Genomic DNA, 23,857 nt, shown 5'->3' on the forward strand with positions numbered 1-23,857 from the left:
CCTGGTGTCCAAGTCAACAACAGTATAATCTGGAAATATGCAAAAAGAATTTCACTGTGCAGATGCACATGTGACAAATAAAGCATCATTGATCCATTTCAATATATCAAGATTTCAACACGTTTTAAAAGGGTGCATAAATTCTGAGTTGCTCCACAAGATGGGGCTCCACACACATTAATGCATCCAATAGTAATTAAGTCATCAAACAGTTATAATACATAAGCTGAAGATTTTGCTCTTTTACCGATAATACAATATGCTAAAAAAGTCAAACACGATACAAACAGTCTTACCAATGATCAGCGAACAGATTTACTTGAAAAATTGTAGGCTCTACTCCACAAGTGAATATTTAACAGCTCAAGAGGGTACCAAGAAAAACTATAAATAGAAGCTTTTGAAAGGAGAACAAGTCTTGCAGTCACTGCGGTCGCTGAAATTAATTTGACTGTCTTTGAGGAACAGACAGGAATTGCCCACAAATTCTTACTCTAAATTGACCCCGTCCCCTTTTCATTCTGCTGATTTTTCCGTCACCAAGGAGATGGTAGGTTGCATGGATGGATGATGATGATGCAAGGACAGTGCAATGAGCAAACCAATATTTCACTTGCTTTTTTTTGTGCATGTTCCCAAGTCCAAAGCAAATGTCAACAGCTCAGTGCTGGGTCAACTAATTAAAAATCATGAAAAGGATGATGAAATCACTGCCATAATCCTAATACATTTAGCTCCAATTATGATGTTAATGTTTAAACCAGAGTGCAGACAAAAAGGTATAAATCCACAGAGCTTGTGCTTGAGAAGTGGACAAAACGACACAATTGCCGCAACTCTTGATTTTTCCGCAAACAAGAGAAACAAATTATAATATATACTAACCATGAATTAATGACCCATTCAGCCATTGTATGTAGTATGTTTGTGGGAAAGAAAGCAGGATCTCATTGCTGATCATAGAAAATGGCAACAACAAGACTGCACCGGCTGAAACTGCCAAGGTAAACGTGCAGAGGTACAACCTGAAAAAGTTGGTTAAAAAAAAAAAATTAGGAAAGAAACAATTGACATTTCAACTGACAACCATTAAGGAGAACAAATGAAACCACGCGCCACACCAATTAAAAGAGTTGCATAATGTCCGAATGGAGAAGGGGGCAGCACTAGACCCAGTCTTTGAGAATATAGCGAGACAAGCGGCGAGTCTGTCAATGGGAGCATCTCTGAGATCGTGAACAGTACCAAGTTTCAAAGTAATTATTTTGGAAAGGTACGTGGAAGATCTGAAATTGCAGTCCTGAACTGGAGGCCAAGGTCGATTTCAGTTCTGTAAAATTAGAGTTGACAAATACTAGATTGCAAGTGGAGGTCACTTAGAAGTGAAGCAGCGGAATCAACAGATTCCTTGAAAGATGGAAGGCAACGCTAATAAATCTAAGGAATCCTGGATGCCAAGGAATATTGAGAGTCGATAAATAATAAAAAATAATTTATGGAAGGTCAAGAGAATTGGAGAAACCTGAGAGAAATCTTACAAGAATATGGAAAGTATAAGGGTACAGGGTGGGGGGGTCTTACATAATGTAGGAAGGCAAAGAGCAGACACAAAATAGCAGAAGGTTCATCAAAACCCCAAGGCATTTTATGTTTACCAGGGCCACAGCAGGGCCAACTAAAGACCCAAGTAGTCATCGTTGCATGGATATTTCTCATCTGCACATAGGAGGAGGAAAAGGAGGATGACAATGTAGATGCAGAATTCAGGAAAGACTGGAAATCTAGACCAAATTACCATCACGAAGGTGGTATTATATGCCACAGGAAACTTAAAGATGAAGAAATCTTCAGACCCTGATAGTTGCATCTCAAGCTACTACAAGAGGCAAGTTTAGTATTAGATTTGTTTAGTTTATTATTGTCACATGTAGATCATAAGAGATAGGAGCAGAATTAGGCCATTCGGCCCATCAACTCTACTCCACCATTCAATCATGGCTGATCTTTTTCTCTCTCCTAAGCCCATTCTCCTGCCTTTTCCCCCATAACCTCTGACACCAGTACTGATCAATAATCTATCTATCTCAGCCTTAAATATATCCACTAACTTTGCCTCCACAGCCTTCTGTGGCAAAAAAATTCCACAGATTCACCACCCTCTGATTAAAGAAAATCCTCCCCAAATCCTTCTTAAAAGAACATCCTTTAATTCTGAGGCTATAACCTCTAGTCCTGGACTCTCCCACTAGTGGAAACATCCTCTCCACATCCACTTTATCCAAACCTTTCACTAATCTGTGCATTTCAATGAGGTCCCCCTTCATTCTTCTAAACCCCAGTGAGTACAGGCCCAGAGCTGTCAAATGCTTATAATCTGTTAAACTACTCATTACTGGGTTCATTCCTGTAAACCTCCTCTGGATCCTCTTAAGAGCCAGCACATCCTTCCTAAGATATGGTGCCCCAAATTACTGACAATATTCCAAATGCGACCTGACCAGCGCCTTAGAGCCTCAGCATTACATCCCTGTTTTTGAATACAATCCCTCTCAAATTAAAATGTTAGCATGCGTTTGCTTTCTTTACTACCGATTCGACGTGCAGATTAACTTTTTGCAAATCCTGCACCAGCACTCCCAAGTCCCTTTGCACCTCCGATTTCTGAATTCTCTCTCCATTTAGAAAATAATCTATGCTTTTATTCCCTCTAGCAAAATGCACGACTCCACACTTTGCTGCACTATATTTCATCTGCCATTTCTCTGCCCACTCTCCCAACCTATCTAAGTCCTTCTGCAGAGTCCCTGCTTTCTCTACACTATCTGCCCCTCCACCTGTTTTCGTATCATCCGCAAATTTGGCCACAAAGCCTTCAATCCCCTCACCCAAATCATTCAAAAAAACAACGTGAAGAGCAGTGCCCCCAGCAACCCCTGTGGAACTCAGCATCATGTGCCAAACATGATGCCTGGTTAAATTGATCTCATCTGCCTGTAACATTATTCAGATCCCTCTATTGCCTGCACGTCCATGTACCTTTCCAAAAGTCTCTTAAATGCCACTATTGTATCGGCCTCCACCACCACCTGGTAATGCAATCCAAGCACCACCATTAAAAAAAATTTTTTTTTTTAAACTTGCCCTCCACATCTCCAATAAACTTGTCCCCTCTCACCTGAAATCTATGTCCTCTGGTGATGGAAATTTCCACCAGAGAAAAAATGTTCTGACTGTCTACCCTATCCATGCCTCTTCTATGGTCCTTGGCTTTCCAAAGACTCTGAAGTCTTCTTATCCTCACTGATAAAATACAATTTTACACTTATCAAAATCTATTTGCCAATTTAATACCATTTATTTTACTAACATTTTCCTCATGACCATTTTATCTTCCTCAAAATTTAGAGTCATCTGCAATTCTTCATAAAACTCTGAAAAGTTGCAGGAATTATAACTGATACTTTGTTACTCTGGGACATAATTAGTTTGGTTGCAATAGTGTAGGAAGGAACAGCAGATGCTGGTTAAAACTGAAGATAGACACAAAAAGCTGGAGTAACTCAGCGGGTCAGACAGCATCTCTGTAGAAAAGGAATAGGTGACATTTCAGGTCGAGACTGTTCTTCAGGCATTGCATAGTTTGGTTGCAGTATCAATTTAGCCCACAAGTCTACAATATGCTTGATAAATATTTGGTAAGCAGGATAGTAGCAAAGCAGTGAATGAGGGAATATAGTGCTCAGCATTGTTGCACATCAGTTCCTCAGGCAAAGTCCAATGTTCTAACTGGGGAGTCCTCACTGATGAGTCGGAGTACAGGAAGGAGATTGAGTAACACATAAACATAGAAAAATAGGTGCAGGAGTAGGCCATTCGGCCCTTCGAGCCAGCACCGCCATTCAATATGCTAATGGAAGATCTAAAATCGGTACCTTGTTCCTGCTTTTACCCTTGATTCCTTTAGCCCCAAGAGCCAAATCTAACTCTCTCTTGAAAACAAACAGTGAATTGGCCTCCACTGCCTTCCGTGGCAGAGAATTCCATAGATTCACAACTCTCTGGGTGAATAAATTTTTCCTCATCTCAGTCCTAAATGGCCTACCCCTTATTCTTAAACTGTGACCACTGGTTCTGGACTCCCCCAACATCAGGAACATTTTTCCTGCATCTAGCCTGTCCAATCCTTTTAGAATTTTATATGTTTCTATAAGGTCCCCTCTCATCCTTCGAAATTCCAGTGAATACAAGCCCAGTCAACCCATTCTTTCATCATACGTCAGTCCCGCCATCCCGGGAATTAACCTGGTGAACCTTTGCTGCACTCCCTCAATAGCAATAATGTCCTTCCTTAAATTAGGAGACCAAAATTGCACACAATACTCCGGATGCAGTCTCACCAGGGACCTGCACAACTGCAGTAGGACCTCCTTGCTCCTAAATTCAAATCCTCCCACAATGAAAGCCAACATGCCATGAGCTTTCTTCACTGCCTGCTGTGTACCGAAGTACAGTGAAAAGCTTTTAGTTGTGTGCTTTCCAGTCAAGGAAAAGATGATGTACGATTACAATCAAGCCATCCATAATGAACGTACATAGGATAAAAGTTATAAAGTTTAGTGCAAGCTAGAGTCCAATCAAGTCTGAATAGAGATAGTTCAAAGGTCTCCATTGAGGTAGATGGGAGTCAAAACTGCTCTCAAGCTGGTAGGAGGGCAGTTCAGTTGGGTCTCGACCCGAAACGTCACCCATTCCTCCTCTCCCGAGATGCTGCCTGACCCGCTGAGTTACTCCAGCATTTTGTGAATAGGGCAGTTCAGTTGCCTGATCACAGCTGGAAAGAAAGTGTCCTGCACCTCCTCACCCAAACAATCTTTCCAGGTGAGGCAGAGGTTCACCTGCACCTCCTCCAACCTCATCTGTTGTATCCTCTGTTCCAGATGCCAACTTCTCTACATCGGTGAGACCAAGCGCAGGCTCAGCGATCGTTTCGCTGAACACCTCCACTCAGTCCGACTCAATTAACCTGATCTCCGGTGGCTCAGCACTTCCCATTCCCAATCTGACCTTTCTGTCCTGGGCCTCCTCCATTGTCAGAGTGAGGCCCAGCGCAAATTGGAGGAACAGCACCTCATATTTGGCTTGGGCAGTTTACACTCCAGCTGTATGAACGTTGACTTCTCCCACTTCAGGTAGTCCCTGCTTCCCCTCTCTATCCCCTCCCCAGTTCTCCCACCATTCTTCCCGTCTCCGACTACATCCTATCTTTGTCCCGCCCCCTCCCCTGACATCAGTCTGAAGAAGGGACTCGACCCGAAACGTCACCCATTCCTTCTCTCTCGAGATGCTGCCTGACCCACTGAGTTACTCCAGCATTTTGTGATACCTAGGTTTGTGTAATGGTGGAGATTGTGGAGTTCTCAAAGAAATCCGCTCTTGACACAGGCGAGGCTTGTGACAAGATGACTAGAAACAGAAAATAATCGATGGTTAATTAAGCAGACCCAGGTCCTCTAGGTGACTAAGCTATGATAGTAATTCGACTTGTGAGAAAATGCAAACGTTGGAATCTTGATCAAAAAGTCCTGCTGAAACTCAGTCAGGCAGTATCTGTTAAGGGCGACATTTCGAGTCAGGACTTTTCTTCAGACTGATAGAAGCAAAGGGGAGAAAGCTGAAAAGTGAGATAAGACCAGACAAAGCCGAACAAGCGATGTGAATACTAATGAGCGAGGTTTAATAGACAGAGAGGAGTAAGTGACAAAGGATAGAGGTGCAAAGGAGACAGAAGGGTATTGGGAAAAGAGAGGAAGAATTAAAGATAAAGCCAGAGGGAGGTATGTTGGTTGAAGGAGAGGGAGGACTCAGGATGCAAGACGAGTGCACAAAAGAGATAAAGGAACGTGGATAGTGAAGGGACACCAAGGCAAAACAATATTATGTTTAATACATACGAAATTCTGTTCACAATGGCATCTTCATCCTCATGATCATCTGCAAAAGAGAATGTAAACCTTTAATCTAAACTACATCGAAGCTCGTGCAGACAGCCAAAAGTGGCTTTAAGATGGATCAAAATAATGAATTTTAAATTCCTTACATTCAAGAGAACAAACTGGAGTTTAATAACCCCAAATCAGATTCAAATCCAAGACCAAGAAATGCATAGACAAAGACAGAATGTTCTGTAAATATCTGATTGTATAAAATTATTAAAACACCTCAATTTTATTAATCATCTTTACAATCACAATCGTACTTCAAAATCTTACACAAGTTAACAGTGAGGGTATACACCTTAATGAAAGGGCACAACCATAAATAAAATTGATTTAAGGAAAAATCAATGAGAAAATTACGAACTGATATTGCAGTATGTGTTGCATATATCTCTTTAATAAAAAATTGCACATTCTCATTTTCATTTATAAAGCATTCCAGTCTAATAAAAAGGTCATTGACCCAACACTCAGTTTCCATCTCCACAATACTGCCTAACCTGCCAAGTTCCAAGAGGAGTGTGTAAGAAAGAACTACAGATGCTGGTTTAAACCATCGATAAACACAAAAAGCTGGAGTAACAGCGAGACAGGCAGCATCTCTGGAGAGAAGGAATGGGTGACGTTTCAGGTCGAAACCCTTCTTCAATGCATCCGAGAGGATGCAGCTTTTTAAATATTTTTGATTTTTATCAAACACATTTTGTTGTGCCTTTTCATCCTCCTATTTATCATGTATTTCCCCCACCTTCTGACACTTCTACAAATACATTATCTCACTTCTCTGGATTAAATTCCATCTGCCACCATTCTACCAGTTGACATTATTATTCACGTCACCCTGCACTTTAAGACTTCTCATCTCTTTGTCAAGCTCAAAGCCAATTTTTGTCACATCTGCACACTTTAAATCACAAATAAACAAAACCAGTCCCAAATCAAAAGGGTCCGACCCAAAAGGGTCACCTATTCATGTTCTCCAGAGAATCTGCCTGACCTGCTGAGTAACTCCAGTGGTGTTTTTTTGTAAACCACCATCTGCAGGTCCTTGTATCCACTTAATTATCTATTCAGCGAAGGAACGAAATGCACAAGACAGTTCCATCTAATCAAGCTCCTAATGCTGTGGGAATGCACTCATGTGTATAACGCATTATGACCCTCTGAAAGAACCAATCAGCAATGATAGTAAATTAAACAAAATAACTGGGCATTATTGTTTAGATAATAAAGAGTTTACTGAGGTTCCAATTATCAACCAATATTTTTCTTTATAATTAGAAAAAGCTCATCAACATGAAGTTGAAGTGTTCCTAAAATATCCTGAATAGCATCCCAAATACCATCCAAAGCTAATTGCAAAATATGCAAACATAAATAGTTAAGGTTTTCCATTTCCCTCAATTTACAAATAAACTGCTTTTGACAAAATTAAGATTAAATTCACAGATTTAATATTGACAGTATTGATTTTACCCAAGTGCATTAAAATTTCATTTGAAAATAATTAAGCAAATTTGAGTGCATGTAGTTGGTCACTGTGAAAGTGAGATCATCTCATTCATTATACGATTCACAAAAAGCCTTTTGTAAGCTGTCAGTCTTGGCTCAGAAGGTTGAGAGCTCAAAATGTAATAGAGGCTGCCACACCAGTGCATTATCTGCTCATTCATCTCACAGCATAGAACCTCGTTACGCAGTTATGGTGCTGCATTTCTTCATAATAGCAACAGGATTTCATGAAAAATATAATTAAAACAAAGATTACTGGGACATGCCAAACACTGCATCAATCCAAACATACGTTGTACTGCAACATATGATGAGAAGGATTGAAGCTGCTCATTGACGCCTGGTTAACATCTCCCCACATTCTTCCTCATACGAATCCTTACACATAATTGTCACTTCCATCATCCAGTTCGCTGGATGTTGGTCACTTCCAACATCCTGTTCCTTCATCGGGAGTTTAATTAATGCCATCAACACGATCCCCAAACAAAAGTAATCAATTCACAAAATTTAATTTAATTCATATCCTTTTTAGTTCTAGATCACCCATTTCTCTGCACATTTCTCTTGAGAATGCAAGGACTAAAGACCATAGGTGGTCCTTTGTATTTTCTCTGACCCTCTAATGACCCCCAACACTTTTAGCATTAAATTTCCCTAAACTCCAGCTCTCTGATGTGTTAGATATATGTTTCTTTATAAATTTCTAATTTGTTTTCACTTATTTTATCATTAGAGTCTCAGTGTGATACAGCACAGAAATAGTTCCTTTGGCACACCATCCCCATGAAGACTGTCAAGTACATTTATGCTAACTCTATTTACCAGATTTGGAGCCAGTAGCTTTTCATGGATTGGCAATTCAAGTACTCGTCCCGATAGCTTTCAAATATTGTGAAAATTATATTTTCTCGGGTAGTTCACTGCAGACTGCAACTGCCCTTTAGTTAGAATGTAACCTCTGATTGGCATCATTAGAGTACTAACTCTGATCAGTGTTATATAGATGTTCCCTGCCTTACGCAAGGGGTTCGTCCCCAGACTATTGCACGAGTCAGATGTTACACAAGCCGGAAGACCACATGGGAACTCCCATGCAGAGACCACGTGGGAGCATCCATGAAAACAGCTGACTGGCTTGCAGAAAAGGCCACAAGACTTCAGTGGCACATTGCTACAGAGATGCACACCTCGGAAATAAAACAGCGACCTAAAAGTGCTTCTGTTAGTGCAATTTTGTGTGTGTCACCTAATATGCAAGTCGGGGAGTGCCTGTACATAGAACCTTGTTAAAGGCCTTATTTAAGGGAAGTCCTACTGTACATTATGCTCAAACATTTCAAAAGTTAGTCTTATTTATTCAATGTGTACAGTGAAAGAGTGCACAAAAAGCCCTGGTTAGTTAAGCATTTCAAAAAGACGTTAACCTGGCAGTACTTCCGAATCATTTCAGTGATACCACAGTATAGCAAAGAAAAAAAAAGATCGACTTGAAACTTGGAAAAACAAGGATTTTTTTCTAAGCAACCAGTTCAATTCAGTTTATTGTCACGGTACCGAGGTACCGTGCTAACCAGTCAGCAGAAAGACAAAACATGATGACAATCTAAACATTTACAGAGTATAGATACAGAAGGAAATAACGTTTAGTGCAAGGTAAAGCCAGCAAGTCCAATCAAGGGTAGTCCAAGGGTCACCAATGAGGTAGATAGTTGTTCATCACTTCAATGGCTATGAAATGTAACCCAATGGTTAAACTCCTCTTAAATTACAACCAGAATGTTATCTAGCTCAAGTAGCTGACAGTGAAAAAAAATGGCAAAAAAATTAATAAGTTCATAAGGTGAAGAGACGAAAACCTATTTTATAACTGGATTAATTGCCCACATTAAGCCTTAATAATGCCTGGCACAGGTCATCAGCAAATGAAATAGTTTTCCAATCTATTTTTACATAAATTCTCATTTATGTGAGTGATCTTCATCCATCCCCAAGCATTAGCAGTTTAAACACTTCATACCCCATCAAATAGGCAAATACGTAGTGGTGGCCAAATTTAAAGTGCGCATTACTTTGAGGCATCGCACAGCACCAACATGATTGGGAACAACAATGAATTGTGGAAAAAGTCAATGTTCCTGCAGTCCTCCATAACATTTAAACTACTTCCAGTCATTAACTTTCATATTTAGCCAAGCCTAGGCCATGCCAATTTGAGAGATTTATTTAAGAAAAATTATCTTAATCTAATTATTGATTAAAAACAAAATAGAACTTCATTCAATCCAAGTCTTTGAGTACAAACAATGTTATTAATTTCCAAAAATGAGCAGGTCTCTAACAGCACTATCTGTGAAGCACCGAACCATCGAAGTCTTGTAACACAGAATCTGCAACAACATTGCAAACCCAAATATTTTTATGCCGAATACCCCCCCATTCTTTCTCCATTGCCCGGAAAATTGTCTCAAATGCCGACATCCTGTAGCATTAATTTTGAAAGTTACAATTATTTCTCCCACCACCCCCTTATTGTCCTTTGCCCAACATTTGAAACCTGTGCTTGAATCACCTGCTAATGTTAACAGCTTCCTTCTGTCTACTCTATGAAATCTTCTTGCCAAAGGGTCTTCAAACTGAAACTTTAACCCAGTTTCGCATCCCACAAATGCTGCCAGGTGGGCTGATTATTTCCAGTTATTTTTGTTTTTTTCCCCGAAGTTCAGAACCTTCTTTGCTTCAGGTCCAGGTCCAAATCCAGGTCCTCAAGTCTACGTTTATTCAAAATCCCTCATCATGACAAAATATATATATATTTTTTTAACCATCACATCCTCCAGGAAGTAGGGTGACAAGCATTAGTTGGAATATGCTCATTTTGTACTTTGACTCAATTCATTAATCCAACGAGTACATGCGCTTTACAAGCCACTCCTTCATAATGTCATGTTGTTCCCAATGATTTATACACATGCACACCAAGGTCCTCCTTTTGCTGCAGCTTCTAAAAAACATTCCTCAGAGGAGAGCCATTTGATCTACATTATCCTTGCTTATTCTCCCCACTAAATGTATCACTTCATCGTTCTCAGTATTAACTTTCATCCCCTCGTCTGCATATTCATCAAACCACATGTTACAGCATTTCATTTTCTTCATTAACCACACTTGCAAGCTTTATATCATCAGCACATTTGGAAATGTTATCTTCCACACTCATCACAAAATAAAAATCTACACTGGCCTCAGCACTGACCTGAAGGGGGGAAAAATACCATCCCACACAGATCAAATGTCATAGTCAAATCCATTTTAATGTATATAGAATTATAGCAATTAATTTCCACAAAATACAAAATTAAATTTAGAAGGAAGAAATATTTCTGCAATCACAGCAGTAAATTTAGCTCTTCCAGAATTAATGTACAACAACATCCTAATAAAGTAAAATACCAGAAAATATACTGAACAGCAAGTGATTTTTACAATGCATTATTTACTGATTTATCCAAAATTCATCAATTAAAACTATATTACTGGAAGAATTTTTCACCAATACTCACTCGGATCAGTGGACAGTTCTGTTTTACACAGTAAGACATACATTCGAGCCATTGTTACCCAATAATTTTCTTTTTAAGGAAGTGAACAGTGACAAATTCATTGATCTTGAGGTTTGTAGTATTTGCCAATATTAGAAAAGGGACAATGATATTTAATAACAGATAAATATCAGATATCTGATTCCACATACAATCAATGGTTAACAAGCATTTTATGCCAAAAAGGACACCCCCTCCCACCCCCCAGTCCCAATAAAAGTATTTTAAAAGGGCTTTTGGTAAGACAATAAAATACAAATGAGAACAAGCAACTGAAAAAATAATTCTTCAAGATGTACATTGATTTTGAATTCAATTTAACATATTTCATCTCAGCATCGACATGTTTCTTACCACAATCAGATTGTTGATGTAATAATATCAAATTATTGTATTTCAATTTGTGTTCAAGACCTCAGACCAGAAAACAATCAATCATTGTCTAACATATTTATTCCAAGAAATACTGAAATACACAATTTCATAGTAAACTAACTGCAGATGCTGGTTCAAATCGAAGATATCACAAAATGCTGGAGCAAATCAGCGGATCAGGCAGCATCTCAGGGGAGAAGGAATGAGTAATGTGTCGGGTCAAGACCCTTCGTCAGACAGATGTCAGGGGAGGGGGCGGGACAAAGATACGACGACAGACCCTTCTTCAGACTGCTGTCAGAGGAGGGGGAAGGATAAAGATTTATCTTTGTTCCGCCCCCTCCCCTGATATCAGTCTGAAGAAGTGTCTCGACCCGAAACGTCACCCATTCCTTCTCTCCCGAGATGCTGCCTGACCTGCTGAATTACTCCAGCATTTTGTGATAAACAATTTCATAGATATTTTTGGTCTTTATAGCTGGTCAAAAAAATAGATTCTTCAAGCAAAAAAATATTAATTAATTGAAGTCTTTTTTCAGCTCTTGGTTCATCCAAAATAGACGCGTACAACCACTGATTTTTCAAACAATCACTGTTGCAAATTCATCATTTTGAGACTGTAAATCTCTACTAACCTGGTTTCCTCTTGTATTTGGTGATAATGAAGTAGGAGATCGTGTAAAGAATGGCAAACAAAAGGAAGCAAATCTAAAAGAAAACAAACATTGATCAGAAAAATCCCAGAACAGCCACCTGAAACTGGTTCATTTCAAACATCGATTAAAATGTTTTAGGATTGCAGTTTATGGCAAAAGCAAACAACATTAAAAATCCAGATCATTTCCAACCTATGTCTCAAATAAATAATTCACTTAAATACAGATTTCTCTCAACTGTGTTCTGTTGAAGAATTTATGCTTCTTTGACAAATCAGTTTGTCACTCAGAACTTCATTCAGATCCATAGCTTCAACTAAATTACACATTGCAGGTTTTATGGAATGATCTTGAAACAAAAAACTTGGTTCAATTATGAAAAATACTAAAGCAGAGTTTTTTTTTAAAATGAAGGCAGAGATCCTTTGTGGTCGACAATAACAAAAAATGTCGGCTGCTTCCAAGTTACAAACAGAAACCAGCAATACGTCAAACATACAAATCATCTAGATGATAAGTGTTCCAAATATCTTACAAAACTGATGGGCTACAGGTACAAACAGGTATTTGTGGGGTGCAAGTTAGAAAGGGGAGAAATCTAGCTTTTGGAAACCAAGCTTTTCGAATCCAAAGATATAAAACTAGTTTCCATTTCTTCCTCTCAATATCTAAATCTATATATATATATATATCATTATTATATTACTAAAACTCTCATCTTGTTTGTTTGTTTGTCTGTCACTTTGTTAGTTTGTGTGTACCAGAAATACGGTACATGATAATGCAACAATTTTAGGCTCACCCTACTCACCATTCCCCTGCGGTCTCAATTGATCAAGTTTTGTTACATTTGAAAAACAAATATCTTAATAAACTTTAATAAATGCACTCCCCCCTCCCCCCGGCTGGGAGGAGCACCGTCCGTCCCAGCATGCCCTGCGCCTGACCTTCCTCCCGTGGTGCAGCACGGTGGCAGAAGGTCAAACAAGATGGCCATCACCACTGAGCTGCTGCTGCAGGGGAGGTTTCCACCCAACAGGTCCAAGGCTCGCTCTGGCCACAGCATTGGCTGCCTAGGGCCGAGGTGAGTGGCTCCCTTTCCCCCCTCACCCGCCCACAGCCCCGGGGGACATTCCCCGGCAGGCAACGGGTCGACAGATCGTCAGTTGGGGAGGGTTGCTGGGCCTGCAGGCTTTCACCCAACAGGGGTTGCCGTGCCCACAGGAGAGGTTTGCACGGAGGGTTGCCCGCAGGAGAGTTTTGGACCCAACGGGTCCACGCCCGGCTAGTAGCCTTTAAAAATCCCTGCAATTAATTTAGAGGGCTCTGCCAAGTTACATACTAAAGGCAATACACCTCAATTTTCATGTCCAGATAGAATGTAGAATGCCAAATGCAGCCCTAATCTCACCAAGGCTTAAGACATACATATCAATTCATATTTTGAATTGATGCAACTCCAAACTTCTATTAATATATAGATGTACTTTAGATGTCTTTATCTTGATGCCTCATGATGTCTAATGTTTCAAGACACACGATTCTCTCCGAATTCCTTAGCTTCCATGACTTTCATTCCACAATGAAAACAGACAAAAAATATTATAGACAATAGACAATAGGTGCAGGAGTAGGCCATTCAGCCCTTCGAGCCAGCACCGCCAATCAATGCGATCATGGCTGATCACTCTCAATCAGTACCCCGTTCCTGCCTTCTCCCCATACCCCCTAACTCCGCTATCCTTAAGAGCTCTATCCAGCTCTCTCTTGAAAGCATCCAACGAACTGGCCTCCACTGCCTTCTGAGGCAGAGAATTCCACACCTTCACCACCCTCTGACTGAAAAAGTTCTTCCTCATCTCCTTTAATACCTTGCGTATCTCCTGTGGCTCCTCTTCTCTCCCCGGTTGCACTTTTGCTCTCAAGGTAAATATAGAATATCCTTTACTTTATCTGCAGAAGCTATCTTATGTCCCCTTTTAGCCTTCTGATTTCGCTCTCAAGTGTATTCCAACACCATCTATACCCAAGGGATTAATATGATTGCAGCTATCTATAAATGACATATGCCTCCTTTATCTTAAGCAGAGACTCAATGTCCTTCATCAACATGAGTTCACTAATCCTGCCAATTAACGAGAACCAGTTCTACCTTTTTTTCCCCCATAACGATTTTAAAATAATGCAATTATGGGGACTGGTCCCAAAGTGCTTCCCCACTGACACTTCAGTCACATACCATGCCTTATTTCCCATTAGGAGGTGCAGTGTTGCCACCTCACTCACAGTTACCTATCTATTGAGAGAGAAAACTTTATTGATAGCACTTAAAAATGGAACTTGGCACCCCAGTCAATAATAGGAAAGTTAAAATTGCCTATTACTATGACCTCATTATTTTGACGATCTTCATGCATATTTGTTGTTCTAATTACCACCGACTATTGGGGAGCTATAGTACAATCCCATCGAAGTGACCATTCTCCCGTTTCTCAATTCTCATTCAGCTCATTGGATGAGCCCATCCCCTCCCCAAAATGTTGTCTCAGAACTGCAATGAGGTTCAACTGAATTTTAAAAGTTCATCTCATCTCTTAGCCCTACATTGATCTGCCAATTACTCAAATATGTTTTTGTAACAGCCATAATACCCCAGTCCAATGTATCCATCATGCTCAGAGTTCTTCTGCTTTACCAATAATTCTTCTTGCATTTTAAAAAATGCAGCCTTATCCAATATTTTCCGACTTGCCAACTTTAATTCCATATTATCCAACAAAATCACCTCACAATACTAGAAAAAGCAGTAAATGGTCAAATAGTTCCTCAAGCCTGCCACAACAGGCAATATGACTATGACCATTCTGCCCTAGACCTCAATTCCTCTTTTGCACCAGTTTTCCTCAGCACTCAATCCTTCAATTTTTGAAAACATTCATCCCTCTAGTTTAAATACCTCCAACAATGTACTCTGCACAACACTCCAGAGCAGTCAATTTCCGCAAATCCCACCATCGTCAGAAGAAACTTCCACGCAGCTCAATTTTAACTGACCATCCCCTTGCCTCGCCTCGTCTCCATGCCCCCTCATTCAAGACTTTCCACGAATGGAAAACACATCAACATCTATTCCAAAATGCCCCTAACAGATCAACCACAATCTTCTGAACTTCAAAGAATGAAGATCTTACTTTTAAGTCTCTCATGCAAAAACATCTTCTCATTCCAGGAATTATCCTGATGAATGACCTTTAGATTGCTTCCAATCAAAAACATTATTGGATTCACCACCTGTGCAACTGTAACACTTCCCTATTTCTAAACTCCCATGCAATAAATGGCAATATGCCGTTTGTCTGTAACGACCCGGGGCACCTGCCCGTTGTTTGTAATTAATGCACAAGAACATCTAGATCCATATGTACTTCACGCATTGGAATTTCTCTCCATTCCGATAATAGTCTGTCTTTTGATTCCACTTAACATGAATGACTTCACTCTTTCCCACATTATAATAATAATAATAATAAGCATTTATTTTATATAGCGCTTTACCAGGTGCTCAAAGCGCTTTACAAAAACAGTCATAACATAAAAACAAACAGACAAACTATCCTGACGGAGAAGCGGCGAACAAACAGCGCCAGCGTCCTCTCACGTCAGGGTCCGGCAGTAGACAACAAAAAGCACAGGACACACACACACATTAAACTCCATTTGCCAGGTTTACCCACTCAACAAATCTAACTATATCCAATTGCAGAGTCACAATATCCTCATTACAACGTGCCCTTTCACCTAGTTTGCATCATCAGCAAATTTGATAAACAACATTCTGCCCTCCTTCCAAGTCAATTACTGCCTAAGAGCCAGTTTCCATGTTGTCTAGCTCTATGACCAGACTTATGGCATCTTGTCAATTGCCTTCCAAATATCCAAGTGCACGACATCTCCAACTTCCCCTCTATTGACTGTTTGCTGCATCCTTGACAAACTCTTCCACATTTGTCAAATGTTTTACTTTTCATGAAATCACACTAACTTGGTTCATATGACATTTTTCCTAAAAGAATAGTAACTTCGATCACTGACTCAGTCATAGAGCATGAAAAAAGGCCCTACAGCTCAACTTACCCATGCCGACCAGGATGCCCATCTGCAAGAGTCTAATCCCGTGTTTGGCCAATATTCCTCTAACCATTTCCTATCCATGTACTGCACAAATGTCTTTTAAAAACTGTTTTAGTACCTACCTCAACAACCTCCTCTGGCAGCTCATTCCATATATTCACCATGCTCATGCATCTTCGCATGCTTCAGCCTCATCACAGGCTACGATGACAGGGCGTACAGAGAACTGATTAAGGAGTTTGTGGACTGGTGCCCGCGGAACCGCCTCCGGATCAACACGGGGAAAACCAGGGAGATGGTGGTGGATTTCCGCAAGCGCAGCCAAGTCCCCCCAACACCGGTGAACATCCAAGGAATGGACGTCGGGAGGGTGGACTCTTATAAGTACCTGGATGTTTACCTCAACAACAAATTGTACTGGACCCAAAACACAAATGCGCTATACAAAAAGGGCCAGAGCAGACTTTATCTGCTGAGGAGATTCAGGTCCTTTGGAGTGCAGGGGGCATTCCTAAGGACTTTCTACAACACGGTGGTTGCATCAGCCATTTTCTATGGAGTGGTCTGCTGGAGCAGCAGCATCTCAGCGGCGATGGGGAAGAGACTTGACAAGCTGGTTAGGAAGGCCAGCTCTGTCCTGGGTTGCCCCCTCGACTCAGTACAGGCGGTGGGAGAGAGGAGGATGATGGCAAAGTTAACATCGATGCTAGACAACGACTCCCACCCCATGCAGGACACTGTCACTGCACTGAGTAGCTCCTTCAGTGACAGACTCCTTCACCCCAAGTGCGTGAAGGAGAGATATAGGAGGTCCTTCCTTCCCACTGCTGTGAGACTGCACAACCAGCACTGCTCCCAGCAGATGAGTCAACAGTAACAGTTAAGGAATACACAGTAAACTGATGACAATTTATCCTTGCCTTTACTTTTATTTATAATGAATGATCTCATTTGCTATCCACTTTGCTGCTGTAACACTGTAAATTTCCCCGGTATGGGACAAATAAAGGAATATATTATTATTATTATTATTATTAACAATACACACTATACACACTGGTCTTGGATTGCCTGCTTGCTGCCTTATTCCCATCTTCAACAATGGAGACATGTTTGCCATTCTCTAATCCACTGGTACCTTCCAGAAGTCAAAGTTTTATAAAAATGTAATAACCTGAAATATCGAGTTCCTCAATCTGGTCACCCAGCAGCTTCCTCTCTAAAACAGCTCTTAAATCCTAGACATAAGTCACTATTTGGGTGCTATAAACACATCGAGGGTGTTGCAAGTGTAACATGTTGTCGGATAAAGAGCCTCAAACTTTGACTTATGGATTTTACTCACTCCAGATTCACCTTCCGTTTAGTATGGTTTAGTTTATTATTGTCACGTGTCTAATCCCGTAAGGTACAGTGAAAAGCTTTTGGTGCATGCTATACAGTCAGTAGAAAGACAATACATAATTATAATCAAGTCATTTACCGTGTATAGATAAATAAGGGAATAACATTTAGTGCACGGTAAAGCCAGCAAAGTCCGATCAAGGATAGTCCGAGGGTCACCAAAGTGGTAGATAATAGTTCAGCACTGCTCTCTGGTTGTGGTAGGTTGGTTCAGTTGCCTGATAACAGCTGGGAAGAAACTGTCCCTGAATCTGGAGGTGTGCGTTTTCACATTTCAAGACCATTTGCCTGATGGGAGAGGGGAGAAGAGGGAGTGGTCAGGGTGCGCCTTGTCCTTGATTATGCTGCTGGCCTTGCCGAGGCAGCGCGAGGTATAAATGATGTCAATAGGAGGTTGGTTTGTGTGACAGTCTGGGCTGCGTCTACAATTCGCTGCAATTTCTTGCGTTCTTGAATGGAGCTGTTCTAAAACCAAGCTGAGATGCATCCTGATAAAATACCATTCCTCATATTTTCTGCTTGTTCCTTTGATTTTAATTAGTCAGTCAGTGTGAAAAAAGGCCCTTCAGCCCAACTTGCCCACACCAGCCAATATGCCCCACATATGCTATCCCCACCTGCATGCATTTGGTCCATAGTCCTCTAAACCTGTCCTATCCATGTACCTGTCCAAATGTTTCTTAAACGTTATGACTGTACCTGCCTCAACTACCTCCTCCGGAGGCTCTTTCCAAATACCCACCACCCTTTGTGTGAAAAAGGTACCTCGCGGGTTCCGATTAAATCCCCTCACCTTCTACCTTTGGGTGGATGCACAGTGTCTTGTCCTGTACGGGAATCGAAACCCAATCTATTCCTCTCATGATTTTGTGCACCTCTACAAGATCATCCCTCATTCTCCTGCGCTCTGAGGAATAGAGCCCCAGCCTGCTCAACCTCTCCCTATCGCTCAGGCCCTCGAGTACTGGCAACATCCTCGTAAATCTCTGCACCCAGTCCCAACTTCACAAAATCTTTCAGATATGATGCCCAAAACTGAACACAATACTCTAAACGCGGCCTCACCAACGTCTTATACAACTGCAACATAACCTCCCAACTTCTGTACTCAACATAGATACCCTAAAATGCTGGAATAACTCAGCGGGACAGGCAGCATCTCTGAAGAGAAGCAATGGGTGACATTTCGGGTCAAGACCTTCTTCAGACTGGAGGAAATGGGAGGAGTCAAAGGAAGAGTTGTAAAGGGCGAGGACCAGCTCCACTCGGCAGAGGAGAGTGTTAGTGGAGGGAAATTGTCTGAAGAAGGGCTTCGAGCCTAAACGTCACCCATTCTTTCTCTCCAGAGATGCTGCCTGTCCCGCTGAGTTACTCCAGCATTGTGTCTATCTTTGGTTGAAAACAGCACCTGCAGTTCCTCCGTACACATTTCCACTCAACATTCTGACTGATGGCTAATGTCCCAAAAGGCTTTCTGCCCACCCGATCCACATGTGATGCCATTTTCAATAAACTATGTACATGCACTCCTAGATATTTATTAAACCTCTTGCAATTATCCTTAATGCTATCTGCCAGAGCCATCTCCTGTCCCATTTTGTTCTTTTAATTTCATTTTTTTAAGCTTACTCTTTTGCTCCCAAAATTCCCCATGGATAAGCTTGATCCTACCCAAAGATACTAGAGGAGCAAGATGATCCACTCAGTTGAAATCGCCTATACTGATTTGTAGTACGCAAAGGAGCGTAGTCCGCCATTTTAGTAAGCAAAACCCGCCGTTCGCTATGCCTCTTGCAGTGTAATCAGTGTTTTGGGGGAACAATATGTGTGATGATCCCATAAAAATGCAGAATGTATCTCATCTATCAATTCAGATTTGTGTTATTTTTCTTTTTAAATGTTTCTGCAAGTTTCTGCCTACTAAAATGGCACCATGACATACTACGGTTTTTAGGGTCAAGTGGTCTATCTTGCTCTGCTCTATTATCTTTGATCCTACCTGCCTATACCTGTCCCATGCTCCTTCCTCCTCCTGTCCAAAGCCTCAATTTTCCTGACTTGTTATTCATTCTAACAGGGACCTGCATGTCCTGAACCCTTAATATTTAAGGAATATGATATATTAGTTGTGAAGGAATATGATATGTTAGTAGTTAAGGAATATGATATTAGTAATTAAGGAATATGACATAGTTGGAATTACGGAGACATGGCTCCAGGGTAACCAAGGCTAGGAGCTGAACATGCAGGGGTATTCGATATTCAGGAAGGGTAGACAGAAAGGAAGAAGAGGTGGGGTGGCATTGCAAGTTCAAGGGGAGATTAATGCAATATCAAGGAGAGACATTAGCTTGGATCCTCTAGAATCGGTATGGGTAGAACTACAAAAGAGCCAAGGACAGAAAACACTTGTTGGAGTTGTATACATACCACCAATCAGCAGTAGGGAGGTTGGGGTTAGCATTAAGCAGGAAATTAGGGATGCGTGTAGCAAAGGTTGGACCAACCAAATTGGTAGCAGTGCTGACGAGGAGGATTTCCTGGAATTTAGTTTTTGTTTAGTTTAGAGATACAGCATGGAAACAGGTCCTTCCGCCCACCGGGTCCACGCTGATAACGTTATCAGACACACATGAGGGACAATTTTTTTTTTCATTTACCAAGCCAATTTACCTACATACCCGTACGTCTTTGGAGTATACGGGATGGTTTTTTCAACCAATATGCAGAAGAACCGACTAGAGGGCAGGCCATCCTAGACTGGGTATTGTGAAATAAGGAAGGATTAGTTAGCGATCTTGTTGTGCAAAGCCCCTGGGGCAACAATAACCATATTATGGTGGAATTCTGCATTAGGATGGAAAGTGACACGGTTAATTCAGAGACTCGGGTCCTGAAAAAGAAAGGAGACTTTGAAGGTACGAGACGGGAATTGGCTAGGATAGACAGACAAACTATACTTAAAGGGTTGATGGTGGAGATGCAATGGCAAAGATTTAAAGACCGCACGGGTAAATGCCAAAAATTGTTCATCCTCGTCTGGCAAAAAACTAAAACAGGGAAGGAGGCTCAACCGTGGCTAATGAGGGAAATCAAGGATAGTGTTAAATCCAAGGAAAAGGCATATAAATTGGCCAGAGGAAGCAGCAACCCAGAGGACTGGGAGAAATTTAGAACTCAGAGGAGGACAAAGGGGTTAATTAAGAGGGGTGGGAAAAAGAGCATGAAAGAAAGCTTGCTAGGAATATAAAAACTGACTCTAAAAGCCTCTTTAAATATGTAAAAAGGGAAAGATTAGTGAAGATAAATGTAGGTCCCTTACAAACAGAGATAGGTGAATTGATAATGGTAAACAAAGAAATGGCAGAACAGTTAAACAAGTACTTTGGCTCTGTCTTCACTCAGGAAGACACAATCTCCTAGAAATACTAGGGGACCGAGGATCTAGTGGGAGGGAGGAACTGAAGGGAATCCACATTGGTCAGGAACTGGCGTACGGTAAACTGTTGGGACTGAAGGCAGATAAATCCCCAGGGCCTGATGATCTTAAGAGTACTTAAGGAGGTGGCCCTAGAAATCATCGATGCATTGGTGATCATTTTCCAATGTTCTCTAGATTCTGGATCAGTTCCTGTGGACTGGAGGGTAGCTAATGTAACCCCACATTTTTAGAAAGGGGAGAGAGAAAACAGGGAATTATAAACCAGTTAGCCTTACATCGGTAGTGGGGAAGATGCTTGAGTCGATTGTTAAAGATGTTATAGCAGCACATTTGGAAAGCAGTGACAGGATCAGTTAAAGATAGCATGGATCAGAGGAAATCATGCTTGACTAATCTGCAATTTTTTGAGGATGTAACAAGTAGAATGGATAAGGGAGAGCCAATGGATGTGGTGTATCTGGACTTTCAAACAGCCTTTGACAAGGTCCCACACTAGAGATTAGCGTGCAAAATTAGAGCACATGGTATTAGGGGTAGGGTATTGACATGGAGAGATAACTGGTTGGCAGACAGGAAGCAAAGAGTAGGAATTAACAAGTCCTTTTCACAATGGCAGGCAGTAACTCGTGGGGTGCCGCAAGGCTTGGTGCTGGGACCCGTTATTTACAATATATATTAACGAGAAAAACGAGGGAATTAAATGTGACATCTCCAAATTTGCGGATGACACAAAGCTGGGTGGCAGTGTGAGCTGCGATGAGGATGCTATGAGGCTGCAAGGTGACTTGGACACGTTGGGTGAGTGGGCAGATGCAGTATAATGTGAATAAATGCGAGGTTACCCACTTTGGTGTCAAGAACAGGAAAGCAGATTATTATCTGAATGGTGTCAGATTCGGAGAAGGGGAGGTGCAACGAGACCTGGGTGTGCTTGTGCATCAGTCACTGAAAGTAAGCATGCAGGTACAACAGGCAGTGAAGAAAGCTTCAAACAACCTCCTCCAAAAAAATTGAGCAAGTTTCTTTCCCATGCCCTCAAAATTGGCCTGGCACCAATTTAGCATTTTAACTTGTGGGCCCCCATCCATAAATATCTGAATCTTAATTGAACAGTGGTCACTGGTATCAAAATGTTCATCCACAAACACTTTATCCATTTGCCCCTCCCAATTTCCCCAAGAGGAGATCAAGCATTGCCCTCTCCCAGGTTGTGCCCTCTACATATTGCCGGAGGAAACACTCCTGAACACATGCACCAAATTCCACCCGGTCTAAACCTTTTGCACGATGCCATTGCCAGTCAATATTGGGAAATGCTCCCCATTTACTATTTTGCACTAGTACTCTCATTTCTTTTTGATTTTTGGTACATCCCGTTACTAGAATACTTCCCTGTCCCCCGATTAGTTTGCACCCATTTCTGTAAATCCATGTATCCAATTTGCAAGGAAATTGATTCCAATAAAGCCAGTCCTAATACAACAACTCCCCCCTTTTTCAATACCATACTGATATCAGTGCTTCCCAAACCCATTTTTCTGACACCAAATTTGCACCATATTTATTTTTCTTAGTTATCTGATTAACACACAGTTCAAGTAATGAACAAGATATTAACCTTGTGGAGACACAAGGAACTGCAGATGCTGGAATCTTCAGCAAAACAAAATGATGGAAAACCTGTGGACGTTTCAGGTTGGGACCCGTTTAAAGCTGCTGGTTGGACCCCAAACTGGGAGCCCGGAAATGGAGCTGGAAGATACACGAGGCAAGAGGGCAGCAGAGGCAAGGGTTAAGGAAACATACTTGGCTATATTAGAGACACCGAGTCAGAACATGGTTGTACAGCAGGAATCAAAGAGGGGGAGCAGTGAGAGGGGGTCTCACAGAAATCCTGTTAGAGAGAGGAGGAGAATTTCTTCAAAGGAGCTATTCAGGTCAATTTTATTGTGTATCAATGAAACAGAGACAAAGAACTGCAAATACTAAAATATTGAGCAAAACACAAAGTGCTGGAGGAACTCGGTGAGTGATTCCAGTTTCAATTATGCCCTCAGTTTCCCATATCTCACCAAAATTCCTCGCTAGTCCTACCTATGCCAAGAGTACCTACGTGAACAATCACATCCGCATCCTTCCCCAACCATTTCATTTTTTTCACCAACCTGGAAGCGCTATTCTTAATTTTGGCATGAGGCAACTGATAGAGCCTCCATGACTTTGGCTTTGCTGCAAATACTGTTTTCCCCCCAACAATCCCCTCTGACTGCAACATTCCTTCCCCCACTGTCCCCCACCAAGCCTCTCGAGTAGTCCTCCATGCAAGGACGTTTTGCATTGCTTACACATCCTCCGTGCAACCCACACCCTTGTACGAATCGGGAGTACGAAGCTCCTACCAGTTGGAGAAATTCCAGAATTACACTGGTCGATCCTTCTTGTGATGCAAGCAAAGCCTTTTAATATTTTATTATATCAGAGGTAGATAGATAATTAATAAAGGGTTAAAATATTATAGAAAAGTATGGATATGAATTTACCTTCAGATCAGCTGCTCTCTTGGTAAATAGTGAAGGCTTGAGAGTCTGAATAGTCTACTCTTACTGGTCAAGTCTCTTCTGGTTACCATATGTAAATAGAGTAAAGGAGTTACAGAAGGTTGCCGAACAGGGGAGTGGGCACAGCCCACAAAAAGCTGGTATGCACCCAAACAAAGGAATTGAAGATTCATAATAAAAT

The 23,857-nt window shown here is 41.2% G+C and overlaps 1 protein-coding gene across 2 annotated transcripts in view; it reads right to left on the bottom strand.

The window, feature by feature from the left end:
• lmbr1 (limb development membrane protein 1) overlaps positions 1-23,857 on the bottom strand; it is a 147,201-nt gene that overhangs the window by 114,824 nt on the left and 8,520 nt on the right. The window contains exons 2-4 of one of the 2 annotated variants that reach the window (XM_078424807.1): positions 12,121-12,193; positions 5,952-5,991; positions 886-1,025 (exon numbers count right to left, since the gene is read on the bottom strand). In XM_078424807.1, the coding sequence (XP_078280933.1) occupies positions 886-1,025; positions 5,952-5,991; positions 12,121-12,193 (253 nt within the window). Of the gene's footprint in view, positions 1-885; positions 1,026-5,951; positions 5,992-12,120; positions 12,194-23,857 lie in introns of those variants that run through there. The other variant, XM_078424816.1, reaches the window with a different exon arrangement.

This window comes from Rhinoraja longicauda, chromosome 2 (genome assembly GCF_053455715.1).
Source record: "Rhinoraja longicauda isolate Sanriku21f chromosome 2, sRhiLon1.1, whole genome shotgun sequence".
In the NCBI taxonomy this organism is placed as follows: domain Eukaryota; kingdom Metazoa; phylum Chordata; class Chondrichthyes; order Rajiformes; family Arhynchobatidae; genus Rhinoraja; species Rhinoraja longicauda.